At 39.6% G+C, this 25,814-nt stretch overlaps 1 protein-coding gene across 1 annotated transcript in view; it reads left to right on the forward strand.

The window, feature by feature from the left end:
• The first annotated feature begins 1,842 nt into the window (after positions 1 to 1,842).
• LOC124264586 (differentially expressed in FDCP 8 homolog A-like) overlaps positions 1,843 to 25,814 on the forward strand; it is a 29,827-nt gene continuing 5,855 nt past the window's right edge. The window contains 8 exon segments of the mRNA XM_046699333.1: positions 1,843 to 1,961; positions 4,614 to 5,275; positions 7,094 to 7,215; positions 20,688 to 20,837; positions 21,841 to 21,985; positions 23,261 to 23,325; positions 23,834 to 23,933; positions 25,577 to 25,704. Coding sequence (XP_046555289.1) covers positions 4,717 to 5,275; positions 7,094 to 7,215; positions 20,688 to 20,837; positions 21,841 to 21,985; positions 23,261 to 23,325; positions 23,834 to 23,933; positions 25,577 to 25,704 — 1,269 coding nt within the window. The 5' untranslated portion in view covers positions 1,843 to 1,961; positions 4,614 to 4,716.

The raw sequence follows: 25,814 nt of genomic DNA on the forward strand, positions 1-25,814 counted from the left end.
GCCTGGTGCTGGAGCGTATCTTTGTTTGAACAAACTATAGCGCACCTTATCGACACTGGACAGGCTTGGTTTTGTATACAACGCACATACAAATTGTTCACATCCTGAAGCAACATGTGAAGGTACCTCACCAGTCCTCACCACAATTCCCTGGTTAGCGGTAAACACATAACATGTATCTTCAACAGAAAAGTAGAGAGTTGTGGTGCCTAAAATGCGACTATATGTGTCACTTCTCCATTCATCGGCCAAAAATCTCAAGAAGGATGGCTTGAAACACGCAGAGTTCAATGCATTTGTGAAGTTGGAAGGCCTGTTCTATATTTTGGATGGATCAGGTGGACCCCATATACTGACAGAAACTGGTGTTCTTGCATGTGGATCCTTGAATGGTTTCTTAGGAGGTAAACACTACAATCGATGTAAACGATTGCATCCAATACTCTCTGTTGCATTTTGGAAACTTCACTTCAAGAAATGTAGGGGTTATGGGATACAACCCTTCATTCCATCCGCTTATGATGCACTCACCCACCAAGCCCAATCTACTGTATAAACTCTGCTGTATAAACATCTCATTATTATTTGTACATCATTGGCTTCCACGCCTGTCCTTTGTCTACTCTCTGGCTTCATCAGCTTTCTGCCTAGCCAATTATGTTAATTATGTTGTTTTCTTTGTTACATTGTTACATCCAGTATATATATACTTCCCCCTTCTTCATGTTCCATGTCGGCGACATTGGCTAAGCTAAAAGCCGATCCAAATTTCGTTCGTTCATGTTCCATTATGCTTGACAACGGTACAAGAATCTGTATCGAAACGTCGCACTCACGAATAAAAAGAAGTTGTTATCCATAAAGTTTGTTCTATATTGTACTTCCCAACTTCTAAAATGCCACTCAAAGAAGTCCCACACAGTACATTTAAGTATGCAGTTTGCATATTGAAACTGACGGCTTGACAAGGAATTGCGTGATACATTGCGTGGCTCCACAAACCAGTAAAGCTACTGGGAGGGAGAGGAGGGTAAAACCTTGAGTGCGACAGCGGTCGGCATGCTCTCAGTAAGCGCGATGTTACGTAACGCCATCTAACACCAAGGAAGATAACACTTCACATCACAGGCAAACGCCTAAGTCATGGGTTGGTCAAAGGGAGGCAACTCTTTACGTACTGTTAAAATCAGTTTTAACCTAAAACTATACGCAGATAGTCCCTACTCAAATATTCACTTTTGTGATAAATCTAGCAGGATACCACGTTATATCAGTCTGTCTGTCTGTATATACATACTGACACAGACCATGCAGCGATCGGCATGTTGTCTCTTATACCAGAGACCATATAATCTATTATATGGTCTCTGCTTATACTGATTAAAGGGTGTGATGACCTACACACAAGACCTGCCCTACCTGCAGAGTGTGGTATATGTGATACACTTTACCTGGTGGGTGTGTGTGTAACGTATTAGATGTACGTGACATTAAAAATAGGATCAGAGAAGACATGTCACAGCTCGTATTCCTAAAACTTTCCATCACTTTATCCGCCTTAATTCTAACTTACGTCTCCTCGCGTACCATTATTCACAGATACAAACGGACTTGTTGCAATTTTGATATGAATTAGCTTTTAAAATGTCGTTCTTGTTTATCTTCGTCTGAGATGTAAATGGTGTGTGTTAAAAGAGGTATGTCGTGTTGTACTGTATTGACTACGAATAGAAATACATCCTCCTTCATACAGGGCCTCACGCCAATCGAAGGTGTGTTCTGAAACCGGTTTAGTGTTTATGAACGGAATGTGATGAAACAAGTACTTCCGGTTCAGGTCATTGTATTTTCGTCACGAGTTTGTTTTGGTCCAGAAGAAGGTTAGTCTAAGCTGTATCAGGCGTTACATTCCTAATCAGGGCAACATACCCATATAGATATAACTGGAAACCAGTTTCGAGGTAAATAGCCAAAGAAGAATTTAATGAAAGCTCAACAGACGGACATCAGCACAAAAGTTCTGTTGGTACAGCATTTGCGTTAATCAGTGACCTACACTTTGCGCTCGAGTCAGTGGGTTGTTCGTTCCTCTCTCCAGTCAGTTCCTTTGTTGCCTAAACAATATAACGACATGATTATATGGCCAGTATGTTTATTCCTTTAGGAATGTATCAGAGTTGATTCACCTAGCTTCTCAGTTTATATCGTTCATTACGCAATTCCATTAACACATTTACATGCTGACCTTATTTCGTGTTTTTTCACAGAGTTGTCACTCTGGTGTAGTTATCGTGATGGCATTTCTCTGACAGTGTGTCACTGATACCAATCGTCTATATGAACACATGTTATTTCACGTGACCATGATAGTTTCATTTCAAAGCGCTGATCAGATGGTAACAAATCTGAAATGTTGAAAATGAAATAAATTGTATTCACAACATGCTGCTCTGTCAGTAAACTAACTCATGTAATTATTTGGTCAGTTGTTTCTATCCGAAATATGCAGTGAGTAAGTATGGTTTTAAGCAGCTTTTAGCGGGGGACACCAGAAATGGGCTTCGCACAGTGTACCATGCATGTGGGGAATTGAACTTGGGTCTTCAGTGTGATGAGCTAACGCTTTAACCACTAGGCTACCACATTGTCTCCGTTGTTATAAAGCAGAGATGGAACCGTGGAGATCTGGGGTAGAATAGGTCTTCAGCAACCCATGCTTGCCACAAAAGGTGACTATGCTTGTTGTAGGAGGTGACTAACGGGATCGGGTGGTCAGGCTCGCTGACTTGGTTGACACATGTCATTGGTTCCCAATTACGCAGATCGATGCTCCTGCTGTTGATCACTGGATTGTCTGGTCCAGACTCGATTATTTACAGACTGCCGCCATATAGCTGGAATATTGCTGAGTGCGGCGTAAAACTGAACTCACTCACTCACTAAAGCAGAGATGACCTTAGTGATATCTGTTAAGGGACGTCTTTGAGTATATACTTATAACATGTTTATTCTTAACGTAGGAAACAGAATTTTAGACATACTTAGTCATCCACTGCTGCAGTGCAATAGTTTCAGAATTGTATTCCACTGGCTGTGCAGTTGTTGATAAGATCAAGTTGCAAGATATTTTTGAAGAAATATCACATCTGTACTTACAGAATGCATTATTGCACAAAGTCAGTGTCTGTTGTTGATCTAATGTATTTATACTTCAACCTTTATGTTGTATGAAGTGCATTATCTCAGACCTTGACACCAGTCTATTAAAGTCACTGGTCCACAAGACCAAGATTGTGAGGACAAGTGAATATAAGTTGATGGTTGATCTACTTGACTGGGAGCATTTGAGTGCTAAAATTCTAAAACACAACTCAATGCTCATAAATGAACTGAATAGAACTGACAGAAACACTTTTGTCTTGTTCAAGCAGGATAAGCTACAAACTCTGTGAGCTAGTGAAAAAGGTTGTCACTGGATCGAAGTTTGTACGGCTGTTCACCCTTTGATGCAGATCAGATGTTGGGGTTTATACCACTACCTTACAATACCCTTAGTTAGTAGAAGAGTCACCACAAGTGTAGATTGTGTGGTCACATTGGCTGTTGAAATATGGAGTACAAAAACAAAGGGACACAAATGTGTAATTCGTACTCTAGGAAAGACTGTTGCCCACAATATTCAACATGCTTGTGTGGGTCAGTTATTGGGTTGATCAAGGTTTTTCTAAATTATCACTGACATTCACTAACTATTGAAAATTACTGAGTTGTACATGATGCATAGATACATATAGAATAGACAGAGAAATCATAAATTGCATGCAAAAAATAATCATTGACAAATCTTTGACAAAATACAGAATGTGCGTGTACAGGTCCTTTGATCTTAATGATAATTATATCTGATTGTACACTTCACTGTATCCTTACTTGCCAGTACCTTCAGACTTCCTACGAGGAAATGTTAGGTTTGAAGGTCAAGATGAAACACTGCAGTTAATCAGCTACAGTCAGGATAATATGGCCCACTGTCTGACGTAATGTATTGGTCAACAATGGCTTTGAAATACATATCACTGGATGAGTCCATAATGTCAGTTTCAAGTAATCATTTGTTTTCCATGTCAGTTTACTGTCCAGGCCTTGATATTGCTGGAATATTGCTAAAAGCGGCATGAAACCATACTCACTCACCTGGCAAAATGTGCTATATGTATACTCCAGCAAGAGACTGATGCTTTGTGTGAATCACATATATCAGCAGTAAATAAATGATGTCTTGAACATTTTCTATAAAGAAAACTAACAAAGTGTAAAATCTAATAATTATTTGGTGTGCAACTCAATGTCTAATAGAAACTACAAGGAAAGGGGTGGACAAATTCGTAAATATTTGATGTATACATTACAAGGAGATGGTTTTACTAAGAATTGGCTTCTATTTTATTGACTTATGATGTTGTTCACTTTGACCTGATTTTGCAAAACAGAAGAGATACAAGGATATTGTGTGAAAGTCTTTTAACTTTGTTTTGCAGCATGATCAATATATATGTATACTGATAATAAATAGATATCTACAAGTAATATTTCTATTTTATTTTTATTTTCAGGATATGTCCATCGCTCATCTGTTCAGTGCAGTGGAAGTGAAAGGATTGCTTTGAAATGACCATGAATTAAATGATCAATTGATTGCCACCTACCAGTGTCACAATGACTTCTGAATCAAAAGACCGTGAAAAGAGAGGAATTATTCACGCGTCCGAATCTTCCACAGCCACAGTAAAAATAAGTGGAGGTAGAATAACCAAATTTTCTGGATTTGAATCAGATTCTGAAGAAGAGGAACAAATAAACCATATTGACGCTGATAGCCCAATAAGAAATGTGACCTTGACCTCAGGACATAACAGAACTAATCGTGATGATAACTTACAATCCCTGGATATTCCAAGCTCCACAGTTTATCGGAGACGTAGTGCCGCTTTCAGTGAAGGTTTACCTGATTTTGTTAGCGTTCATGGACGATTTGGGTCAAGGTCAAGTGCAAGGTCATCTGAAGGTGATACTGTGAAAAGACATCCTCGTGAAAATCAGGCCAGAACATCTGAATCTAGTACTAATAGCTCTCCTCAAAAAGACAGTTCATTTCCCCGTGAGAGGTTTAATCCTTTTAATAAAGACATTCATATGGACGATGATCACTTTTCCGATTCGGCACCAAACTATTTTCAAAGACAAGGAACACAATCATCAGACAGCAACAAGTCTGGTATGTACTTAATGGTGCCCAAAATGGTGAATATTTAATTTGCTATGCCATATGATGTATGTGTGATGTAATGAGGGATGAAATATGTTCTATTTATAATTATATGCACTGCTTCTGAATCTGATGTGTAAAGCACAACTGTCTTTGGATATAAAACTTGTCATATTATAAGTACTGTATTAAGATGACTTTAGCAATGTTTCACATATATGTGTCATAGTGAGGTGAGGTGAGGTGAAATTGGGTTTAACGTCGTGCTTGAGAATATTTCGCTCATATAACGACGTGCATGCGTGTGTATGTGTATGTGCGGCTGCTTGTACTAGCCCAGACTGAAGCTGGTTTTATAGTGCTACCCCACTGAGATACCATGCCGCAGTGAAGCATGAATACCCCACTCAGACACATTATACTGACTCTGAGCTGACCAGTCCTTGTTGTACCCATTAATGCCGAGCGCCAGGCAGGGACCAACAAGTACCATATTTTAACGTCTTTTGGGTATGACGCGGTCGGGGATCGAACCTGCGACCTTCCGCTCTCCGGGCAGACACTCTAACCACTACACCACGGAGGCGGTCTGTGTCATAGTTATACGAGGGTAGGTTGCTTCCAGTGGAGGAAAGGTAAGGTTCGGGAACAACTCAAACGACTTTTATGAAATTCACGTATGTTTATCTAAAATGTGAGTACTTTTTTCTTTATCAATAATCATGATAACTGGTATTTGCTCATATTGTTTTGCAGCATAATCAACATCTTTAAATGCCCAAATGATGTCATCTGGCTGACCTGTAATCACATTACAATTTATAATCATCATGATCATAATAATAATAATAATAATAATATAGTTTTTCCTCAAACTAGAAGTTTGAAATGTCCAAATGTTATGCCACACCGTTCAGGCTAGGCCGTGCAAACATTGACTCTACCAGCGTGACATACATCCTTGAAAATAACAATAAGAAATATGTGGTTATCACTTTTTGAAGTTTAGAAGTCTGCAGTCGCCATCTGTATAATAGAAAAATTCTTTCCCTTCCTGAATTTTACTTGTTTTGGACTTAGATCACTCTCCTACCCAGAGTTCCATGCGACCAGCATAGTACCTCTGCCACAGGCAAGAAAGATGTGACAATTAGTCACATCTTACACAGTCAAATCAATATAATGTACATATATCTTAACCCTTTTATTTTTGACGAGTCTACACATCTAATCAAACGTCTTTGATAGAATGGTTTAGTTTCACTGAAAACAATATCTTAAAACGTGTAATACTATTTCAATTTGCGTATCGATCCTTTTTCACATAGGTTGTAGTAACTTGTACAGCTCCACGTGCTGTCATCAAAGCTGACAGAGAGCAAACGATGCAGCCTGTTTGATATATAAATATGTACTGTCATAAACCTTACTGTCGCAGTTGTAGAAGAATATTTATGTAACAATGTAAAACATTATGAAGAGCACGCCGAAAAGCTTGCATTAGGCCAGTCTCTTCTTATTTACGAATACTCTAGTTTGTTTACAAACAAGAGAAAAGTCTGGTCACGTGATATGCAAATTAGCCTGTGGCAGTGATGTTATGCTAAGTCATCACTGCGCCGGAGTGTGGACTTAGATGACGAATGATAAGAAAGAACTTCACATGTACTATATCACACTTGCTGCGTGATGTTCTCTGAAAACAGATTCTTCTGTCACACATAAAACATCTACTGTACCCCAGAGCAGTGTTCTTAAAAATTCTGCTGGATTGTTTTACAGCGTGACTCTTGTTCTGTGTTATTGAATGTCATGTGTTTGTGACAGGGTCGGGAGGGAGTGACACATGGACGGACATCGGAGGGGGGATGATGTCAGGGACGTCCGACACTGACGACATCACATACGCTGACCTTGGCCTTGCGGAGGACCACTTCTCTCAACCTGAGGTAATTACTATAATTTACTACTTCCTCAGGCAGTTAATGAAATACCTCGGGCTTCTGCAAATGATAATGCCCTGAAAAATTGTGTTACCGTTATTATAACTAAAATGGATAGAATTTTTGATAAAATAAAAACAAACGATAGTATCGGTTTTGAAGCATTTACTGCTTACAGCAAACAACGGAGGGCACTGACCCACTTTTTACAAACATGGAAACGTCATACCAGCTGCCATTTTCTTCACTGCTCAACAATGTTAGAGTTCCAGTCGAAGTTTGCAGTGCTGCATGTTGTAATTTATGGTGCAATTGTTAAGGTTGGCACTGGCAAGAAAGTGCATAATGGCACCAGAACTGGAAACAGGTACAGTGGACTCTGTATAATCCGACATCTGAATTATCCGACAATCTGTGAATTCCGACATATTTTTTGATGATACATTGTATAAGGCAGTTACAATGTATGGTACTGTTTGAAAAGTATTCAAGCATGGAGTCATTGGATTATACAGAGTCCACTGTACATGGGAAGATACCTACCAAAATTTCCGGACCACCCTTTAGATCCGGTTGCGGCAATTTACGGACTACTTCGCATACATCCCGGCCTGGATGACAGTTCACAGTCGCTGTTGTGTGACAATCAGGGGAACGCACAGGACATTCATTGATACAGCACAATATATTATGAAGTCTCATGGTGTGAAGGAGAACATTACTGGCCACTTGTTTAGACGAGGAGGGGCTACTTGGGGTTTCCAGTCGGGTCTAGCAGGAAAGATTGTACAGGATTTAGGGTTTTGGAAGAGTAACGCCTACTTGCGTTACCTGGACATTAGCGCAAAACAAAAACTTGATGCTATGAATCAGTTTGGAAGATCCTTGTCTGCACATTGGTGAAGGAGGTTTATGGTAGTTGAAAATTGAGTATTGATTGTGTAACATTAGATTGCTGTATATTAGTATGACCAGAAATTATTGAGAATTTTAGGAATATGTTTAATTGGATTTCTAGTATAAACAACCTTGACCAGCTATCAAGAGCTTGGTTTCATTCAAGAGAGACAACTCCGTTAATCCTTTTTTATTAGTTTGTGAAGAGTTATCCCCCTTTGTTTACTTGCTAGCAGACGACATTTTCAGTGATCCTCAGTATGGATGATTTAGAGAAGAGGAAGTTGATTTTAGAGTATTATAACAAGGACATCAGATCAGCTAAAGTGATTTCAAGTAGAACAGGCATCCCTCTGTCCACTGTTTATCATGTTTTGAAAAATATTGCAAATTGATATGGCATTGAGCACCAGGGAGGCGCAGGTAGGCCCTGAAAATTGACTGTCGGTGACAGGAGGCGGCTTGGTATTCTTGTTTCTAAAACCAAACGAATGAGTTTAGAAAACTTAAGGCTGGATATGATTGATAGAGGAACTGTGGCTGTCTGTAAGGAGACAATTAAAATTGAGCTGCATGCAATGGGTTGGCAGAAAAGTCGAGGAATTCCATCACCGATCATGAAACCTGAACAAAAGAAGCGAAGGTTGAACTGGTGCTTACAGCATAGAAATTTTAACTGGGACAATGTGATTTTCTCAGATGAAAGTTCTGTGTGGCTGTTTCCTAATACACTGAAATTCTGGACCAAACAAACTGAAAAACCTTTGCATCAGCGCCCAAAGTACAGTCCGAAATTTAACGTGTGGGGTGGCATATATGTGTTAGGGGAAACGCCCCTCTGTGTATTTGAAGGGAATATGAATAGTGAGAGGTACACAGATATTCTCGAGGGACATTTACTTCCATCTGCTCACATGTTCTATGGAAATGTTTGGATTTTCCAGCAGGACAACGACCCAAAACATCGTTCAAAGCATTCACAGGCCTGGTTTCGGACCCAAAATATGACATTATTAGATTGGCAAAGCTATAGCCCTGACCTAAATCCAATAGAAAATGTTTTGGGACTTATGAAGGAAAGTGTCAATAAGAAAAATCTGACAAATATTGCTGAAATGAAAGAAGAGGTGGTCCGATATTGGGAGAGCATGGACTTTCTAACTTCTTTGATCAGTAGTATGCCCCGCCGCATTGAAGCCTGCATTGCTGCCCATGGTGACTTGACAAAATACTAACTTTGAATCTGGAGTTATGTTCTGCTAATATTCACATTTAATACGTGAATAATGTGTGAAAAAAATAACAAATTTACAATCTTTAAATTCTCCATAATTTCTGGTTGTACTGTATATGGATCTTGTAGTCTTTCCAGATAGTCTGGAGTACATGCACTATAAGTTAACACTTCCATGTTTGTTGGTTTGGACTGTTATAGGCTGTGCAGCCATATTTTCTGCACATGAACAGTTTCCCTTTTTTCCATATTGAGTCAAAAATTATTTTTTTGAAATCTTTATCTTTTATACATAATATCCATTTTTATTCTCTTTGGGCTGGGGGAATTTGACTATCTCCTTTTTGTGAGCCACCGCATGTTGGCCTACTGATTTCCTGTTGCATGTTCTCTCAGCCTGGAAGAATAAATTCCAGTATTTATTCCAATGCATATGTTTTTTTAATTATTGTTAGATTACTTAAAGTGTTATTTTATGTCATAACATGTATTTTGGGTTAGGATGAGAGTTACCTCCCTTTGACCACATTTTTCACCTTGTACGTAACATCTACAGTAGAACAGAGTTAGCTCCCTTGAAACGGCGCTGCAATCGCCTACGCTTAGGCGACAAGGCGTGCAGGCATGCACTGCTTTGCACTTGACAAAAATCCCTCCCACCCTCCCAGTAGTATTATTGGCGTGGCGTGTACAAAATACTTAAGGGTCACTATGCAGTAGGCATACTTACATGTTCATATTTATATCTAAGTAGCATTATGTGATATTTCACGTGTTAGACTTTACTAGTGTGTGTGGGGGAATTTGACTATCTCCTTTTTGTGAGCCACCGCATGTTGGCCTACTGATTTCCTGTTGCATGTTCTCGCAGCCCCTGAAAGAATAAATGCCAGTTTTTATTCCAATGCATATGTTTTGTAATTATTGTTAGATTACTTAAAAAACAAGGAAATGGGTGAGTTACCGCTACAAATTCTGAGCAGGGATTTTGGCTTGGAATCGAGAAATCACAATTTTCGAGCTTCCGAAGACCCTAGCTCCCAAAGTACTGCATCGATTTTTGTGCTGTATGTCTCATTTTGTAGGTAAATCTATTGGCTTGAAATGTGTGCAACTTTAAATGGGATAAATACAGTGAGTATTGTTGAATTCGCCCTGAAACGAACCTGGTGTGTTGACCTTGTTACATCCCTTTCCTTTTATATAGTACTAAGACCCTGTCAGTGACAGTATATACCTTGATGGCAGTTTTGGTGTGTTACAAACCCCTGTGATTGCTATAATCACTGCCCTAGTATTATACTGACTCTGAATTTGTACTGCCATTTTATTTTGTGACACCTTTGTATTGATTTGTGAACTTAGTTAATTTTAGAATACAATTGTTAATTACATTATATTTCTTTGTTGTGTCTTGGTGCCACACCTAGTTCTTTTTACAGACTCATTCACTGTTTGGGTTTTACTTGGGAATCAACTCGTAACACAGTTCAACTAAAGAAAAAACACTAACTAGAATTCTATGTATTAGGTAACTACCGAACTAACATCTAGTCTCTGAAATGAGCATACTCTGTGGAATATACAGACCCTAAATTATCTTCATAAGATATAATTCCCGTGAAGGTCTGGGTTAGAACTGGTCTTCAGCAACCTACAATTTTGTCGTAAGAGGTGCAGAGCTCCAGATAAGATTTAGCTCATGTGGGTACTGTACCCACTGTATTTTTGTGGAGTGGGTATTATGAATGTTGAGTGGGTATTTCATTTTCCGTTACCCACCGCTTTCAAATATGTGCATATTTCAGTCATTTTACTCACCTAAGTATTATGTGACTGAGTAAGTTTACTAAGGAGATATGTTCTGCCTTATGTCATACCTAATCAAAACCAACTTAAATATAATGGAAATGATTTCATAAAAAATCACTCATCCTATACTGACAGTACAACACTTGTCCTATACTAACAGTACAACATGATAGCAATCGATGTCTTTTTCATTACGCAAGCGATTTTTATAAATATATTCTGTACGCATTTGTTTTAAACTTTTTGTGTATCTAACATTTTAAATGCGTAATTGGTACACAACAATTATTTTTCAATGCGTAATTTGGAAATTTTCTATGCATATTTTACCCGGATACGCAGCTTATCTGGGCCTCTGAGGTGATTAACAATGTCTCTGTAAACAGTATTACTGTTAATGTAATTGTAATCAAGGCGACTGTGAAAGACGAAGTAAGCCTTACCTTCAGCTAGGTGATGAGTGTCATGAAGTGATGGGCTTCAGGCACTCTGAGTAGTAATGGTGTCCTTGTGCATAGTGGCATCCGATGTCATTTATATTTCTGGCGCTTGTGTTTCAACAATACAGTTCTTGTGGAAATAGTGCAATGTTTTAGGTTTTGCTGAATAGATGTGTTTTATATTTGGAGGAAATCGGTTTGAGACTGATGCTGTGATGGTTCCACAGTGTAGCAGCTGTGTCGCAATGGTACAATCTGTATGAAAAATATAAAAGAAATTGTTGGCCATAGAATTTGTCACTATTGTACTTCCCAACTTCTGAAATGCCACACAAATATATCAGCTGGATTTTGATGCTCCTTCACTGTTTAGCAGACGGTCTTCCCTAGGAGGTTATTGTTCTGAGAGCTTGAACAATGCTGTTCAGATAAGAACAGTGTTGACCAGCAGGATGATCTTGAAGGCAAATCTACTTGAGATTGGGAGACATTGTACTGCCGAGGAAGTGTTACATCAGCAGGATGATCTTGATGGCAAATCTACTTGAGATTGGGAGACATTGTACTGCCGAGGAAGTGTTACATCAGCAGGATGATCTTGATGGCAAATCTACTTGAGATTGGGAGACATTGTACTGCCGAGGAAGTGTTACATCAGCAGGATGATCTTGATGGCAAATCTGCTTGAGATTGGGAGACATTCCAGCCACTGAGGAAGTGGTAAATCAGCAGGATGATCTTGATGGCAAATCTACTTGAGATTGGAAGCCATTCCAGCCGCTGAGGAAATGGTAAACCAGCAGGATGATCTTGATGGCAAATCCACTTGAGATTTGGAGACATTGTACTGCCGAGGTAGTGTTAAATCAGCAGGATGATCTTGATGGCAAATCTACTTGAGATTGGGAGACATTGCACTGCCGAGGAAGTTTTACATCAGCACGATGATCCTGATGGCAAATCTACTTGAGACTGGAAGCCATTCCAGCCGGTGAGAAATTGGTAAACAAGCAGGATGATCTTGATGGCAAATCTACTTGAGATTGGGACCCAAAGTTGCATGTCATTGGGAGAAGTCTTGGAACTGGAAACCAGTGTAGCTGCTTAGGAACTTGAGTAATGTGATGTTGCCAGGGAGATCTGCTGAAGACAGTCCCTGCTGTAGTTGAAAGATGTAGCCTGCTTATCAGATGATGCTGATGATGTGACTGGTTGTTGTTACCTCGAACAGGTATTGATGTTTCTTCCAAACTGAGGGGAAAGTAGCAGTTTCTGGCAACTTCTGTAGGCAGTAAAGATTTTATGAGAGTTATATGGTCTCAGCTGTTGGTGTATTATGTAATCCTGTAGTGAAACATACACATCAGACACTCTGTTCATGCTGGAAGGGGTTGATCAGTCTTGATAGGCTGACAGGTAAGGAATATTCCCTGCTGACATCTACTGTGCTGGAGAAAGGTATCTGGCCACATCTGGTCCTGGCTGCAGCCCCCTGTCTTCCTTCTATCCTCTATCAGCCATCCACTATCCTGGTTGGAAGTGGTACCTGTCCCATCTGACCCTTTCTTCTCTCCTCTATTCTGGTAGAATATATCTGTGCCCGACTTTTCCCTGTATACTGCTCTTATCCTGCCAGGGAGCAGACTGTGCACCCATGAAATGCACCATTGAAGATCTGGATTAGAAGTGGTCTTCAGCAACCCATTTTGTCATAAGAGGCTGACTAAGGGACCGTTAATAATTTATGGCTAGGGGTGGGGTGGGTGTGTGATGATGATTTTAAGGGTGGTCACCCATTTTGTTCGGAGAGGTAGGGGTTGTGGGGTCAGCAATTTTGTACACGTGTACAAGGTGGGGGGTCAGCAACTTTATGCATAGATGTTATTAAAAATTATGCTTAAAAATTATGGAAGGAGGGGGTCATTGATTTTGTACATGACATGCACTAGGGGTGACTTACTTTGTACATAAATTTTAGGGGGGGTCTTTCACATTGTACATGCTTCTCCATAAAAACTATCATCACCACCCCCTAGCCACAATGTATGAATGGTCCCTAATGGCGATTGGGTGGTCAGGATTGCTGACTTGGTTGAAACATCCTTGTATCACAATTGCATGGATTGATGCTCATGATGTTGATCACTGGATTGTCTGGTCCAGACTAGATTATTTACAGAGTGCCGCCATACAGCTGGAATACTGCTGAATGTAGCCTTAATAACAAACAAACAAACTGGAATGTGTACTTATCCAAAATACAGACTTTTTCCCGTTAGGAGAAATTGACTTTCCCTTAATCTTTCCAGAGAAAGGTTCCATAATCTGACACCCTCACCACAACCCTTCTTGCTTCTTAAACAGTCAGAGTATCTACCTTGATATTGAATGAGTAGACATGTGGCGGGACTATGTATTCTGCATTAAACAAAAGGTATTGACAAACTTGTTGTCTAAATAAACTTGACAAGAGTGTAGTAAGGTAATCAATAACTCAACAGACCATGGTCAGTTTGTATTCATTTAACAAGCACCTGTCTGCACCTGAAATATGAGGGACCTCTAATACAAGCCCTTTCTTTAGCCTGAAATAAAGGACACTTATAGTACAAGCTCTTTGTCTAGCCAGAAATAAGGGGCAAGGATAGCCTAGCCCTCCTCTCTCCTTATTCAGTATGAATAGTTTATTCATAAGATAGCCTGAAATGAGTGAAAGCAATAGTACAAGTCCTTCCCTTTAGCCTGGGGAAGAAGAGAGAATGAATAAAGCTTTTGTAAACTTTTTAAATCACTGAAATATAGTAATGTTGAATGTGACACTATGAATACTTTATTTACAAAACTGAAGAGAAACAGTATCACGACATGTTGACAACAAATCCTTTTTGGTTGAACGAGGGACCACATTGTGCAGAATTGCAAGCCTGACACTGAGAAGTATGGACATAGGTTTGAAGCTTACTACAATAGAGGGTTGATGCTCTACATCTTGATATCAAAATTTTCAAGATTAGACTCATAGTGACGAAAAACATGTACCAAAGCCTATTCGTCTCCCCTCACTGCCATCTTTGACAATTTGACAAGTATGTCGTTTCAGGATGCTATGACTGCAGTGTTGGGTTGCTATGAATGCTGTTTTGTACGCTCGACGACCGTTTTCCCGCGCTCTTGTAGCTGATACGCGAGTTTTGTTTCCATTTCAATCGATTAGTCTTCCATTACAGATGTATTGTTTCGGTTTTAGAGGATATTTTTGCAGTTTTGGAAGTTTATTCACCTATTTTGGTGATTTGTGTTCTGTTTTGGTGTATATGAGTTCAGTTTTAATGATTTGTTTACCGTTTGTATGGTAGGCCTGAAATGAGAGACACCCGTAGTACAAGCCCTTCCCTTTAGCCTGAAATAAGAGAGACCAATAGTACAAACCATTTCTTTAGCCTGAAATGAGAGACACCAAAATGACAGGCCATTTCTTTAGCCTGAAATAAGCCCTTATGAGTGAGATGTAACTTGCAACTTCTAAATTGTTAAAGACAATAATGCTCCTCTTGTAATTGTGATTACTCAAATATTCAATATTCACTGGAGACTTAAACTATCTGATCATGCAGATGGAAGTCCTGGTATTTGCAATCAATTTAGTACCAAAGTCACTTTGAAAGTAGGCCTCACTTTGTATATTTCTTTTTGTTTACATTGTAAAGAAATTAATGGCAAGCTTGTTAGTAGATCATTGTTCTAACTGACAGCTAGTATTAGCTATTATGCTAAATAGGTCACTGAAAATTGGGTGTGGATAGGGGTTGCAATTTAATGGGGCAATTACTGAACATTGACAGATAAAGTTTTGGGTGAAATATAACATTTGTAAAGGTTGAACATTGCATCAACTGATACAAGGATTCTCATTGTGTGGTTTTATTCTTACCATATGTAAGTTTTCTACTTCAAGGGTTATGAAAAGAGGAACACGCACTTGGAGGGGAGTCATAAATTGGGACATCTTTGGCTTACCGGTATCCATAAAATGAAAGTATATTATGTAGAAAGTTGTTATCAGTTGTGTTGTCAATCTCACCACCCCCCCCAAAAAAAGAAAAAAAATAGATTATTCAGAAATTTAGTACTAAATGAATCTTTCTTTGCGTGTCAATTTCCAATCAAATGAAAAATACATTATTCAGAAAATTTCTACTATAAAATGAATCATTGTTTTTGTTATAATTTTATAAAAAAAACAATACATATCCTGTCCCATTGTGTATTCATAGCTATGGCCATGCCAATTAACACTTGTCAGAGGGTTATACAAAGTCCATGATCTAGACTACCAGTTGTCCGACTTCCATTTTTTTGCAAGTCACAGTGGTGAGCGGGTGAGACGGCTGATTTTGTGTGCTGGCGATTAGGTGCCTCACTCTGAGAGTGTGGGTTCGAATCCAAAATGGGACTGAACCCACCATAAAAAATACCCTCAGAGTCAGGTACTTAATTGCCAGCACACAACGTCTGCCGCCTAACCCACCCAGCCACCACCTTCCACATGATACTAGAATCTCTACTTCACCGAGAAAGTAAAATCCCAAATATAACATGTGTTTCACCTTTTGAGTAGTACTTATTGTTGATTCCCAATCAGTATGACAATAAGTGGGACTGAGTCAGCATTAGACTAATGCTTAGTCTCTGAATATATGAAATAAGTAAAGTTTACAATATCGAGAGAACACATGCCATGTCTTCTTGTAATTTTACCAAATTTGTTGGATTTTGGTCTGATTGTCACCAATTGTTTGATTAATACTAACGTACAACCGACCCATTTCCCTACAATGTCATTTGTTATATATATGCTTGCCAAACTCTGTATACAAACGCAGGGTTATATTTGACTATTATTTGATGTCATGGTTTTGTACCTGAAAAAAAAGATGAATAAAAAATAAAAAAAAAATAAAAAAATAAAAAAACTCTGAATATATGAAATATTTACAAAAACAAGAAAACCCCATTAAAATCGAAAAGGAGCCCCTGTGAGATGGGGCCTGAAACTGAAGAAATCTAGACTTGCTTCATTTAGGGCTTTAGTATGGCAGGGGGACTTGGCAGAAGGGAAAATATGTGGTTCAGAGACAGTGAGACAGATGTAAGTCAGCATGGATGGTGAATGGAGGGACAGACAGCCGAGACTGGTATTGATGATCCTCAACAATCTGTTGCCATGCTGTGTCATGTGTTATGTCACATGACATAAAGCAGCAAGATGACTAGGCTTGCTGTCATGTGACTGGAGGCTTGCTCGTTCCACAAGCTGTTGCTAATTAACAGCACACAAAGGAGATTAGCATCAACTAACGAGGAAATTAGTCACTGACAGGGCTCCCAGGAATTAGCTTCTCTAATCATCCATATATATGTAACACAGTGACTAATACCACGTACACATGGTGTATCTACTCACTGCTTCACTGGCTGGAGACACAAGGTAGGAGGAGGTATTTACATGCCACTTTTTAAACTGGTGCACGATCATGCTCTTTAATGTATTAATGTTCTATGAAGGCATCAGTGTTGCCAAATTTTATCCAGTGGTGAGTGTGTTTGGCTTTGTTATGTTTGCAGCAATATTCCATATATTATGTCTGTGATGTGGTGAATTGGCTTCACACAACATGTGTTGGGATTTAACACTGGGAATTTGCATGATGAAGGGATGCTTTAACTACCCGCCGCCCCACCTGCATCTCTGTCTAACACAGCATTATAACTGACTGTGGTGACTTTAGACTGACTGACTGAGTTTAGTTTTATGCCGCTTTCAGCAATATTCCAGCAATATCACGGCGGGGGACACCAGATATGGGCTTCACACATTGTACCCATGTGGGGATTCGAACCTGGGTCTTCGCCGTGACGAGCCAACGCTTTAACCACTAGGCTACCCCACCGCCCTGGTGACTTTAGAAGGGAAATATTAACACATGACTGCTGTTTTGATTTTATGTGTGAAGGAATTCAGTTTGTATGCATGGATGCAACTTTTTGTGAATTTGTCCAGGGACAAATTTTGTTGTTAGATGTGTAATATTTTGCTGGATGTCAGAGTTAGTGTTTACCATGTTCACACTAAGTATACCCTGTCACCTACAAAACAGTCATCAATGTACAGTGTCTGTCAGGGCATCCACCGTGCACGATTCTGGCAATAATTTGTTGATCTGCGCCATAATATTAACGCTCAGTGGGACATCCGGCACAGTCACGTAGATGGGATTATTTAACATAATATTATGACTCAATGACTGTCTCAATGTTATATTTAATCAATCGGCCAGCTGTTTCTAGGGTGAAGAAACAGGAACTAAAAGTAGGACACTCTGTGTTTGTTGAAAGAGGTGATGGTGGGTGTGGTCATGTGTTGTCCCCAGTAAGGCGACACGTGAAGATCCGAGTTAGAATTGATCTTCAGTTAGCCATGCTTGTTGTAAGAGGCGACTAACGGGATCAGGTGGTCAGGCGAGATGACCAGTTGCTTAGATCGATGCTCATGCTGTTGATCACTGGATTGTTTGTTCCAGACTCGATTATTTACAAACTGCCTCTATATGGCTGGAATATTGTGGTGTTAAACAACAAACCAACAATCCAGTAAGGCTTTAGTTTAACAAGTTGAAACCGTCCTGACTTGTTCCGTTGATATGCTAAATGCAGATACTTCAGTTTGGTTGACCAATCAAATGCCATGGAATCACTTGAATGTCTTTGTTCATAATTCCTTGTGATGATTCATGTTATGTGATAAACATGTATTCACACCAGTTAACTGAACAAACATGTAATATGAAGTAGAAATGAACAGGCATAATAAACAGAATTTTAGATAGCCTTTTTCATTTTTCATTGAGCCCTCTCTTTAATGGCACTGTTCAATTTTAAGAGATTTAAACCTTCATAAAAGTACCCATTGACACATTGACAGGAAACACCCTGCTACAGGGGAACACAGAAGAGTGGAGAGGTTCTGGCCGTTATCTCACATCCAATCCCAAGTCAAACGTGAAGTGTTTCCTTTTTACACATGTGACACTGGCTGTTTCCTGACATTTCTATATCTGTAACTGTGTATTTGGAATTTGATCTTATCACAAGGTGTTCATATACATTGTATACTCTTAAAAAAAATAGTGGAGATTCATTTTTAATTTATGATTGAACAAATTTGGAGATATATCGGAGTCAGTCAATAGTGATATGATAATAATGAGTGTTTTGAGAGAGCATTTTTTGCACTTCCTTATGACCATAGTTGTTCATACAGCTTGAAAGATGACTAGTGTATGACATGAAATTTGCATGTGTAGGATTTTCATTTTCAAACCAAATGGAAAACTCCGGCTAGAAACAAACACTAACAACTGTGTGATGCAAGATGATTGTCAAAATTAATGGTCTACAGTGATTTATCGAGCTGCTTGAAAATCGTCAAAATCAAGAATGACAATCCATGCATGTGTATAGGGCTATTGCTGTTTGAAGTTTTGAAATATTTTTTAAATAGTTCATGATAATGAACTGGTTTTTGCTAATGGAAAGGTGTGTATTCATGAGATTTTTAGTGGAGAATATTGTGTGAAGTTAGAGAACAAACTACAAATTGCTTGCTTGTTGTTCGTTGTTTAATGCAGCAATCAGCAATAGTCCAGCTATGTGGTTGCGGTCTGTAAATAATCGAGTCTGGAAAGTCAATCCAGAGATCATCGATCTACGCAACTGGGATATGATGACATGTGTCAACCGAGTCAACGAGCCTGACCACCGGATCCCTTCGATTGCTTCGTACAACAATAATGGGTTGCTGAAGACCAATTCTAACCCTGATCTTCACAGATCAAACAACAATTAGTTTCTGCTATATCACTTTGTAAGCCTGTACTTCCATCAGCACATGATCTGTGATCTATCAAACATTTGTAAGTTAGGCCAAATAAAAAAGTTGTGGTTCTGATTACACCTCTAGGACAAGTAGGATTTTTTTTTTTTTTTTTTTACAGTTATTTAGCAGTAAAAAACTAATAAGACATTTATCAATGTGTAATTGTTTATTCAATCAAGCATGCAGCCATCATGTCGACTTTCTCTACCAGTGTGACCGATGTCCGTTGGTGACATGAAAAAGCAATGGTATCTGAAAGCTTATTTTATTCATACCACCTAAATAAGATAGGGTCGGCACCAGAATGCAAGGGTCGGTTGGGTAATCGGAACCACAGCATTTGTTTTTTAGGCCTTATCAGGGAAGAGAAGATGATAAAAATATGGAAAGGTATATTTGGAAATTAAGCAACAATGGCCACAGAGAATACTTTGAAGAGTTTGGAAGGATGACTCAATTTGGCTGCTTGACTCTTGAGAGTTCTTGGGTCCCTCCCAACTCAGCACGTTTAGCATGTGGTGTTTGTGACTTTGTTTCAAATACTGTAAATGGTGAAATTAATGCAGCTCAGGAATTTAATGCGAGTGCTAGGGTCTAGTCTAAAATGTGTCACGAAATTAATGCGAACTCAGGAATCTGTGTTGATGATAAAATGTGACATCCTGAATCTTTGGTGTTGTTCTTTTTCTTTTCACACTTGTTATTTACCAAATAACCTGAATTGAGCTTGTTAAGCACTGAATGGAAATGAGCTGACAATGTTTTGATTAGGCTGCCATGTTTGATCACGTGATTGCTTGCTACTACTTGTCTTATGACAACATGTATAAACGTAATCCAACTTGAAAGACGGTAATGTGACAGCTTACCGTCTTGTGCCAGAGCTGGTTTCACTCTGTCGTGTACAGATAGGACAGGTTGTCTCTTGGTTTCAGAGATGGTTTGCGTAGTAGTGAGGAGCTGGACCATGCTATGGAGAACTGTGTGAGACAAGTTGGCTCCACTGTATCTTGTCCAGATCTGACATGTTGTCTGTTGGTTTCAGGGTCACTTCGGTTTGAGTAGCAGTGAGGAGCTGGACCTTGCTATAGAGAACTGTGTGGACAAGTTGGCTCCACTGTATCTTGTACAGATCTGACATGTTGTCTGTTGGTTTCAGGGTCACTTCGGTTTGAGTAGCAGTGAGGAGCTGGACCTTGCTATAGAGAACTGCGTAGAGCTGATCAAGTTGGCCCCTCATAACTCTGACAAACAGAAGAACCTTATCAGGAAACTGGTGCAACTAAGGATGAAGAAACAGGAACTGAAAGTAGGGCACCTGTTTTGTTGTGTGGAAGGAGGAGGTGGTGGGGTGGGTGTAGTCGTGTGTTTGCATGAGATGGGTGTTGTCATGCATTGGTCTCAAGTAAGGCTTTATCAAATGGTAAACCAACTCTGCCATGATTATTATCCCCCGCCGTGCGTTTAACGCTAAGCGGGGGATATAGTATTAGGCAATCCGTGCAGATCATACCCGTCCATATTTGTCCGTCACGTACGAATTGGAGTATCTTAAGAACCGTTCATTAGATTCTTTTCATATTTGACACCTGGGTTCATCACACTATAAGAAAGGTCCAAGTCAGGTTTGGTGACCGTGACCTTGATTTCAAGGTCACAAGGGGACTTTCATGTTTTACCTGCATGTTAAGCTATCTCAAGAATCGTTCTCTGGATTTTCTTCATATTCAATAGCAAGCTTTATCTCGGGAAGGCGCAGGGCCCAGTCGATTTTGGTGACCTTCACATAATTGTCAAGGTCATGGCGACACTTTGAAGATTTCAGCATGACATTCATGTCGAGGTCAAGTATTAAACTACATGTTATGCTTGTCAGCTGAGATACCTCAAGAACGGGTGAACATATCCGGAGTTCATATTTTTCATATGATGCCCTAGGGCCCTAGGGCAAAATATCACTTTGTCATGGTGACGTGAGGTCATGAACAATGCTATGACATCACGTTTCTTTCATGACGTTGCGTTCTACATGCGGCAAGGGCAGGTAGTTTGAAAAGTAGATTTGGGCTTATCTTCCTCAATTTGACGACTTCGGTAATAAATAGAACATTATATTTGTGCCCATATCATACTAGGTTTACGACACTCGTGCCTAAATATCGGTATATGCCTTGCTCTTGCTCAGGAAATACCAACATTTGGGCACTCGTGTTGTAAACATAGTATGACATGGGCACTAATAGAATATCCTCTATATATCTGAAATACTGCATGAATAAACTTCACTCACTCATATCTCGATTGTTTCCCAGGAGGGTTCAGAGCCCGTGTCTTCAGATGTCAAGGTTGTGGTGGGACACAAGTTCCGAGAGAAGACGAGTCGGGGCTCCAAACATTACTGTGAGAAGTGTAACGCTGTCATATGGGGCATGGTCCAAGCATGGTACAAGTGTATAGGTAAGGCTCAATCTAGTGTATAGGTAAGGCTCCATGTAGTGTATAGGTAAGGCTCCATCTAGTGTATAGGTAAGGCTCCATCTAGTGTTTAGGTAAGGTGCCACCTAGTGTATAGGTAAGGTGCCACCTAGTGTATAGGTAAGGCTCTCTAGTATATAGGTAAGGCTCCATCTAGTGTATAGGTAAGGCTCTCTAGTGTATAGGTAAGGCTCCATCTAGTGTATAGGTAAGGCTCTCTAGTGTATAGGTAAGGCTCCATCTAGTGTATAGGTAAGGCTCAATCTAGTGTATAGGTAAGGCTCCAATCTAGTGTATAGGTAAGGCTCTCTAGTGTGTAGGTAAGCCTCCATCTAGTGTATAGGTAAGGCTCCATCTAGTGTGTAGGTAAGGCTCCATCTAGTGTATAGGTAAGGCTCAATCTAGTGTTTAGGTAAGGCTCCATCTAGTGTATAGGTAAGGCTCAATCTAGTGTATAGGTAAGGCTCCATCTAGTGTATAGGTAAGGCTCCATCTAGTGTATAGGTAAGGCTCAATCTAGTGTATAGGTAAGGCTCGATCTAATTGCAAAAAATCTTAATGGCTGCTGTTTAGGGATCATTTAGTGTAAAAAATCCTAATGGCTGCTGTTTACATAGCTGTGATATTACTAATGGTGGCTAATGGGAGCTTATATAGTTGTGATATTGCTAATGATATATATTCAGTCCCAAGTTGAAGGAAATGTCAATGACAGTTCCCATATTGGAATTAATAATTTATCAAGTCAAGTTAGTATGGTAATAACTGATGTAATTTCATTATAAAGGGGACATGCATTTCATCGATGACAGGACTGAGGGGTAGTGAAAGATCAGATTTTGATGAGATGGATCTTGCAACTAACATGCTACTTATGTATGGCTGCTGATAATATAACCCTTGAGTTTCAGATTTTCAAATACAACTCTGTTTAGAGAAGTATTGTCGACTAATGGGATCGGGTGGTCAGGCTCGCTGGCTTGGTTGATACATGCCATCGGTTCCCAATTACGCAGATTGATGCTCATGCTGTTGATCACTGGATTGTCTGGTGCAGACTCGATTATTTACAGACCACCGCCATATAGCTGGAATATTGCTGAGTGCGGCGTAAAACTAAACTCACTCACTCACTCACTTTAGAGAAGTAAAGAATCTCTGAGGGAAAAAGGATTAATGAACATCCCAAAAGGAAAGTTTGGGATTTAAGATATTAGAAGCCATGTTGAATTTCATCAAGTGTGCCTTTGTTTCCAGACTGTGGTTACAGCTGCCACGCCAAGTGCCTCATCCTCATCACCAGGACGTGTGCCAAGCAGCGGGTGAGTCCATGGTAGAATACAGGGAGTGTACTTCTTTTGTCTCCCCTCATGGGGATTCTGCCTTTCAACAAGACTCCTTGGTCTACTGAATAGGCATGTTGGGGGAGAGTGGAAAGTCAGTGCTTGATCCCATACAGTGTCATATCACATGACATTAAAAGATGGTACTTGTTGTTACCCTGCCTGGCGCTTGGCATATGAGGATAAAACTATTTGATGGAAGCTACACAGGAATTGATTGGTCAATTATTGATCTTGGTGCCATTGTACAAAACAAACTCAGCGTTAAGACTACCTTAAGTCTATGTTAAGGAAAGGGAGTTATGCTTTATATCCATTGGTTAATTTCAAGATGCAATTGAACTGTTATCTTCTCTTGCAGTAATTTTGGCTCCATGTGAACAAGTTTGAGTTTTCTTCTTACCAAGAGGAAGAAAGAAATATGAATTGGATTTCAGGGTCCTTCCTGGTTTTCTATGAATTTTGAAGACTGTTTCTGTTGTTGCAGGTGCTTGAGAACCCCTCCTACTGTCTGTCCATCTGTCCCCAGAAGGGTCTGGCATCACAGAACTACAGATGTGCAGAGTGCAAGTCTCCACTGTCCTTCAGTAAGATATCAGGGTTAGAAGTGATCTTCAGCAACTTGGTTGACACACGTCATCGTATCCCAGTTGCGTAGATTGATGCTCATGCTGTTGATGACTGGATTATTTACAGACCAGCACCATCTACGGGAATATGTAGCTGGAATATTGTTGAGTGCGACATAAAACACTCACTCAGTAACCTTCACAGTTGCCTTGCATCAATAGTCTGGGAAATTGAGTATTTACTCAGTTTCACTGACTATCATTCACCTTCGATGCTCATGCTGTTGATTGGATTGTTTTAGTTGACCCGCCAGTGAAATATTGGAATATACTCACTCAATATATTTTACTCTATTGGTGTTTTTTAGTTGGGTAGAGCGATTTTTGTAATTTAATAAGTCATCTTGTTATATCATTAACCTAAAAGATCAGTGCTAAATAGTTATGCCAAGCAATTCTGTCTGTTCATCTCTGAAGACATTTTTGTTCAACCAATAACTTGAAAGCTATTAGTTGGATAGTTTTAAACAAATTGTAACCACCGTCTTTGTCTAAAACCTGTCACACGTTTGTCTATATCAAGTGCCTATGAGTTCCTTATAAAAGAATTTCAATACACAGCATATTTATAACAAATCTTGAGTGTACCCTGGATGTTCGGCAAGTACGCTATCTGTACGCTATCTGTGTGTTTGTCATAAGTTACAAAGAAGTACATTGCGCTGCCCGATTGCAGGACAATACGTCAGCATTCACTAGGTTCATTCAGCGTGCGTTTGTATCTGCGGTGCAAGTACGCTATGTATACATCCAATATACGTGGCTTGTAGCTTGTGCCGGGAGATCAGCGTATTGCTGCATTTATCCCCCATGAACACGTGACAGACTTGTACTGCGCTCGACCAATGCAGGACCGATGCACTGCATATTTATAACTTATGGCCTGTGTAACAGCGTATGCAGCATAGTTTTGTGCATGCCCAAAACTATCAGGCATACTGGGCCATACTGTGCGCATGCTGGCATGCATAAAACGTACACAAAACGATTGAGATGCATATGAGGTGCGTATTGTGCATACGACTGTGTATGAAAGAAATGTCAATGTGCAACTCATAAGGAGTTAGGATACGCAGAAGTGTGACTAGGCCCTAAAGGAGAAGTGCAGTGCAAATTTTGATTATGATATTTCAATTTTTTCAAAAATTACAACAATTTAAAGATTTGAAGTTGTTCAGACGATAACTAGAAAAGAATTGGTCAAAATATTTTCAAATTTGGAAAACAGCTTCTTTGACTAAAGGAGAAGTGCTGTGCAAAGTTTGATCCCAATTTTTATGGGATTGTTTCCAATTTGGGGTATCACCGTCCATGCCTGTAGGAGAGATTCGTTGTAAGATTTATTTTGATATTTATAAATCATAAAGAATTATCACAAATTACATCTGTTAAACTCAAGAAACTTTCCCAGGTCAAATTTGTTCACCCAATAACACTGTAGTCATGTTAACAGGCAATGGGGTGACCCAGGTTCGATTCCCCACATGGGTACAATGTGTGAAGCCCATTTCTGGTGTCCCCTGCTGTGATATTGCTGGAAAATTGTTAAAAGCGGCGTAAAACTCACTCACTCAGTCATGTTAACAATGTTGGTGTTCCAGAGTCCGGAGGAGCTGAGCCTCGGTTGTGCGACTACAGCGGCAACTACTTCTGTGAGCTCTGTCACTGGAACGACCAGATGCCTGTACCTGCCAGGGTGCTACACAACTGGGACTTCATGCCTCGCAAGGTCAGTTCTACTACATGTTACGTAGAAATTCATAGTTTTCCATCTTCAAACCAAGTATAGAAGATTCTACAAATCTTGTTTTGCCAGGTGAGAATTCAATGAGAAGTGGT

This window comes from Haliotis rubra, unplaced genomic scaffold, assembly GCF_003918875.1.
Source record: "Haliotis rubra isolate DU_JTF1 unplaced genomic scaffold, ASM391887v1 Scf93, whole genome shotgun sequence".
Classification (NCBI taxonomy): Eukaryota; Metazoa; Mollusca; class Gastropoda; order Lepetellida; family Haliotidae; genus Haliotis; species Haliotis rubra.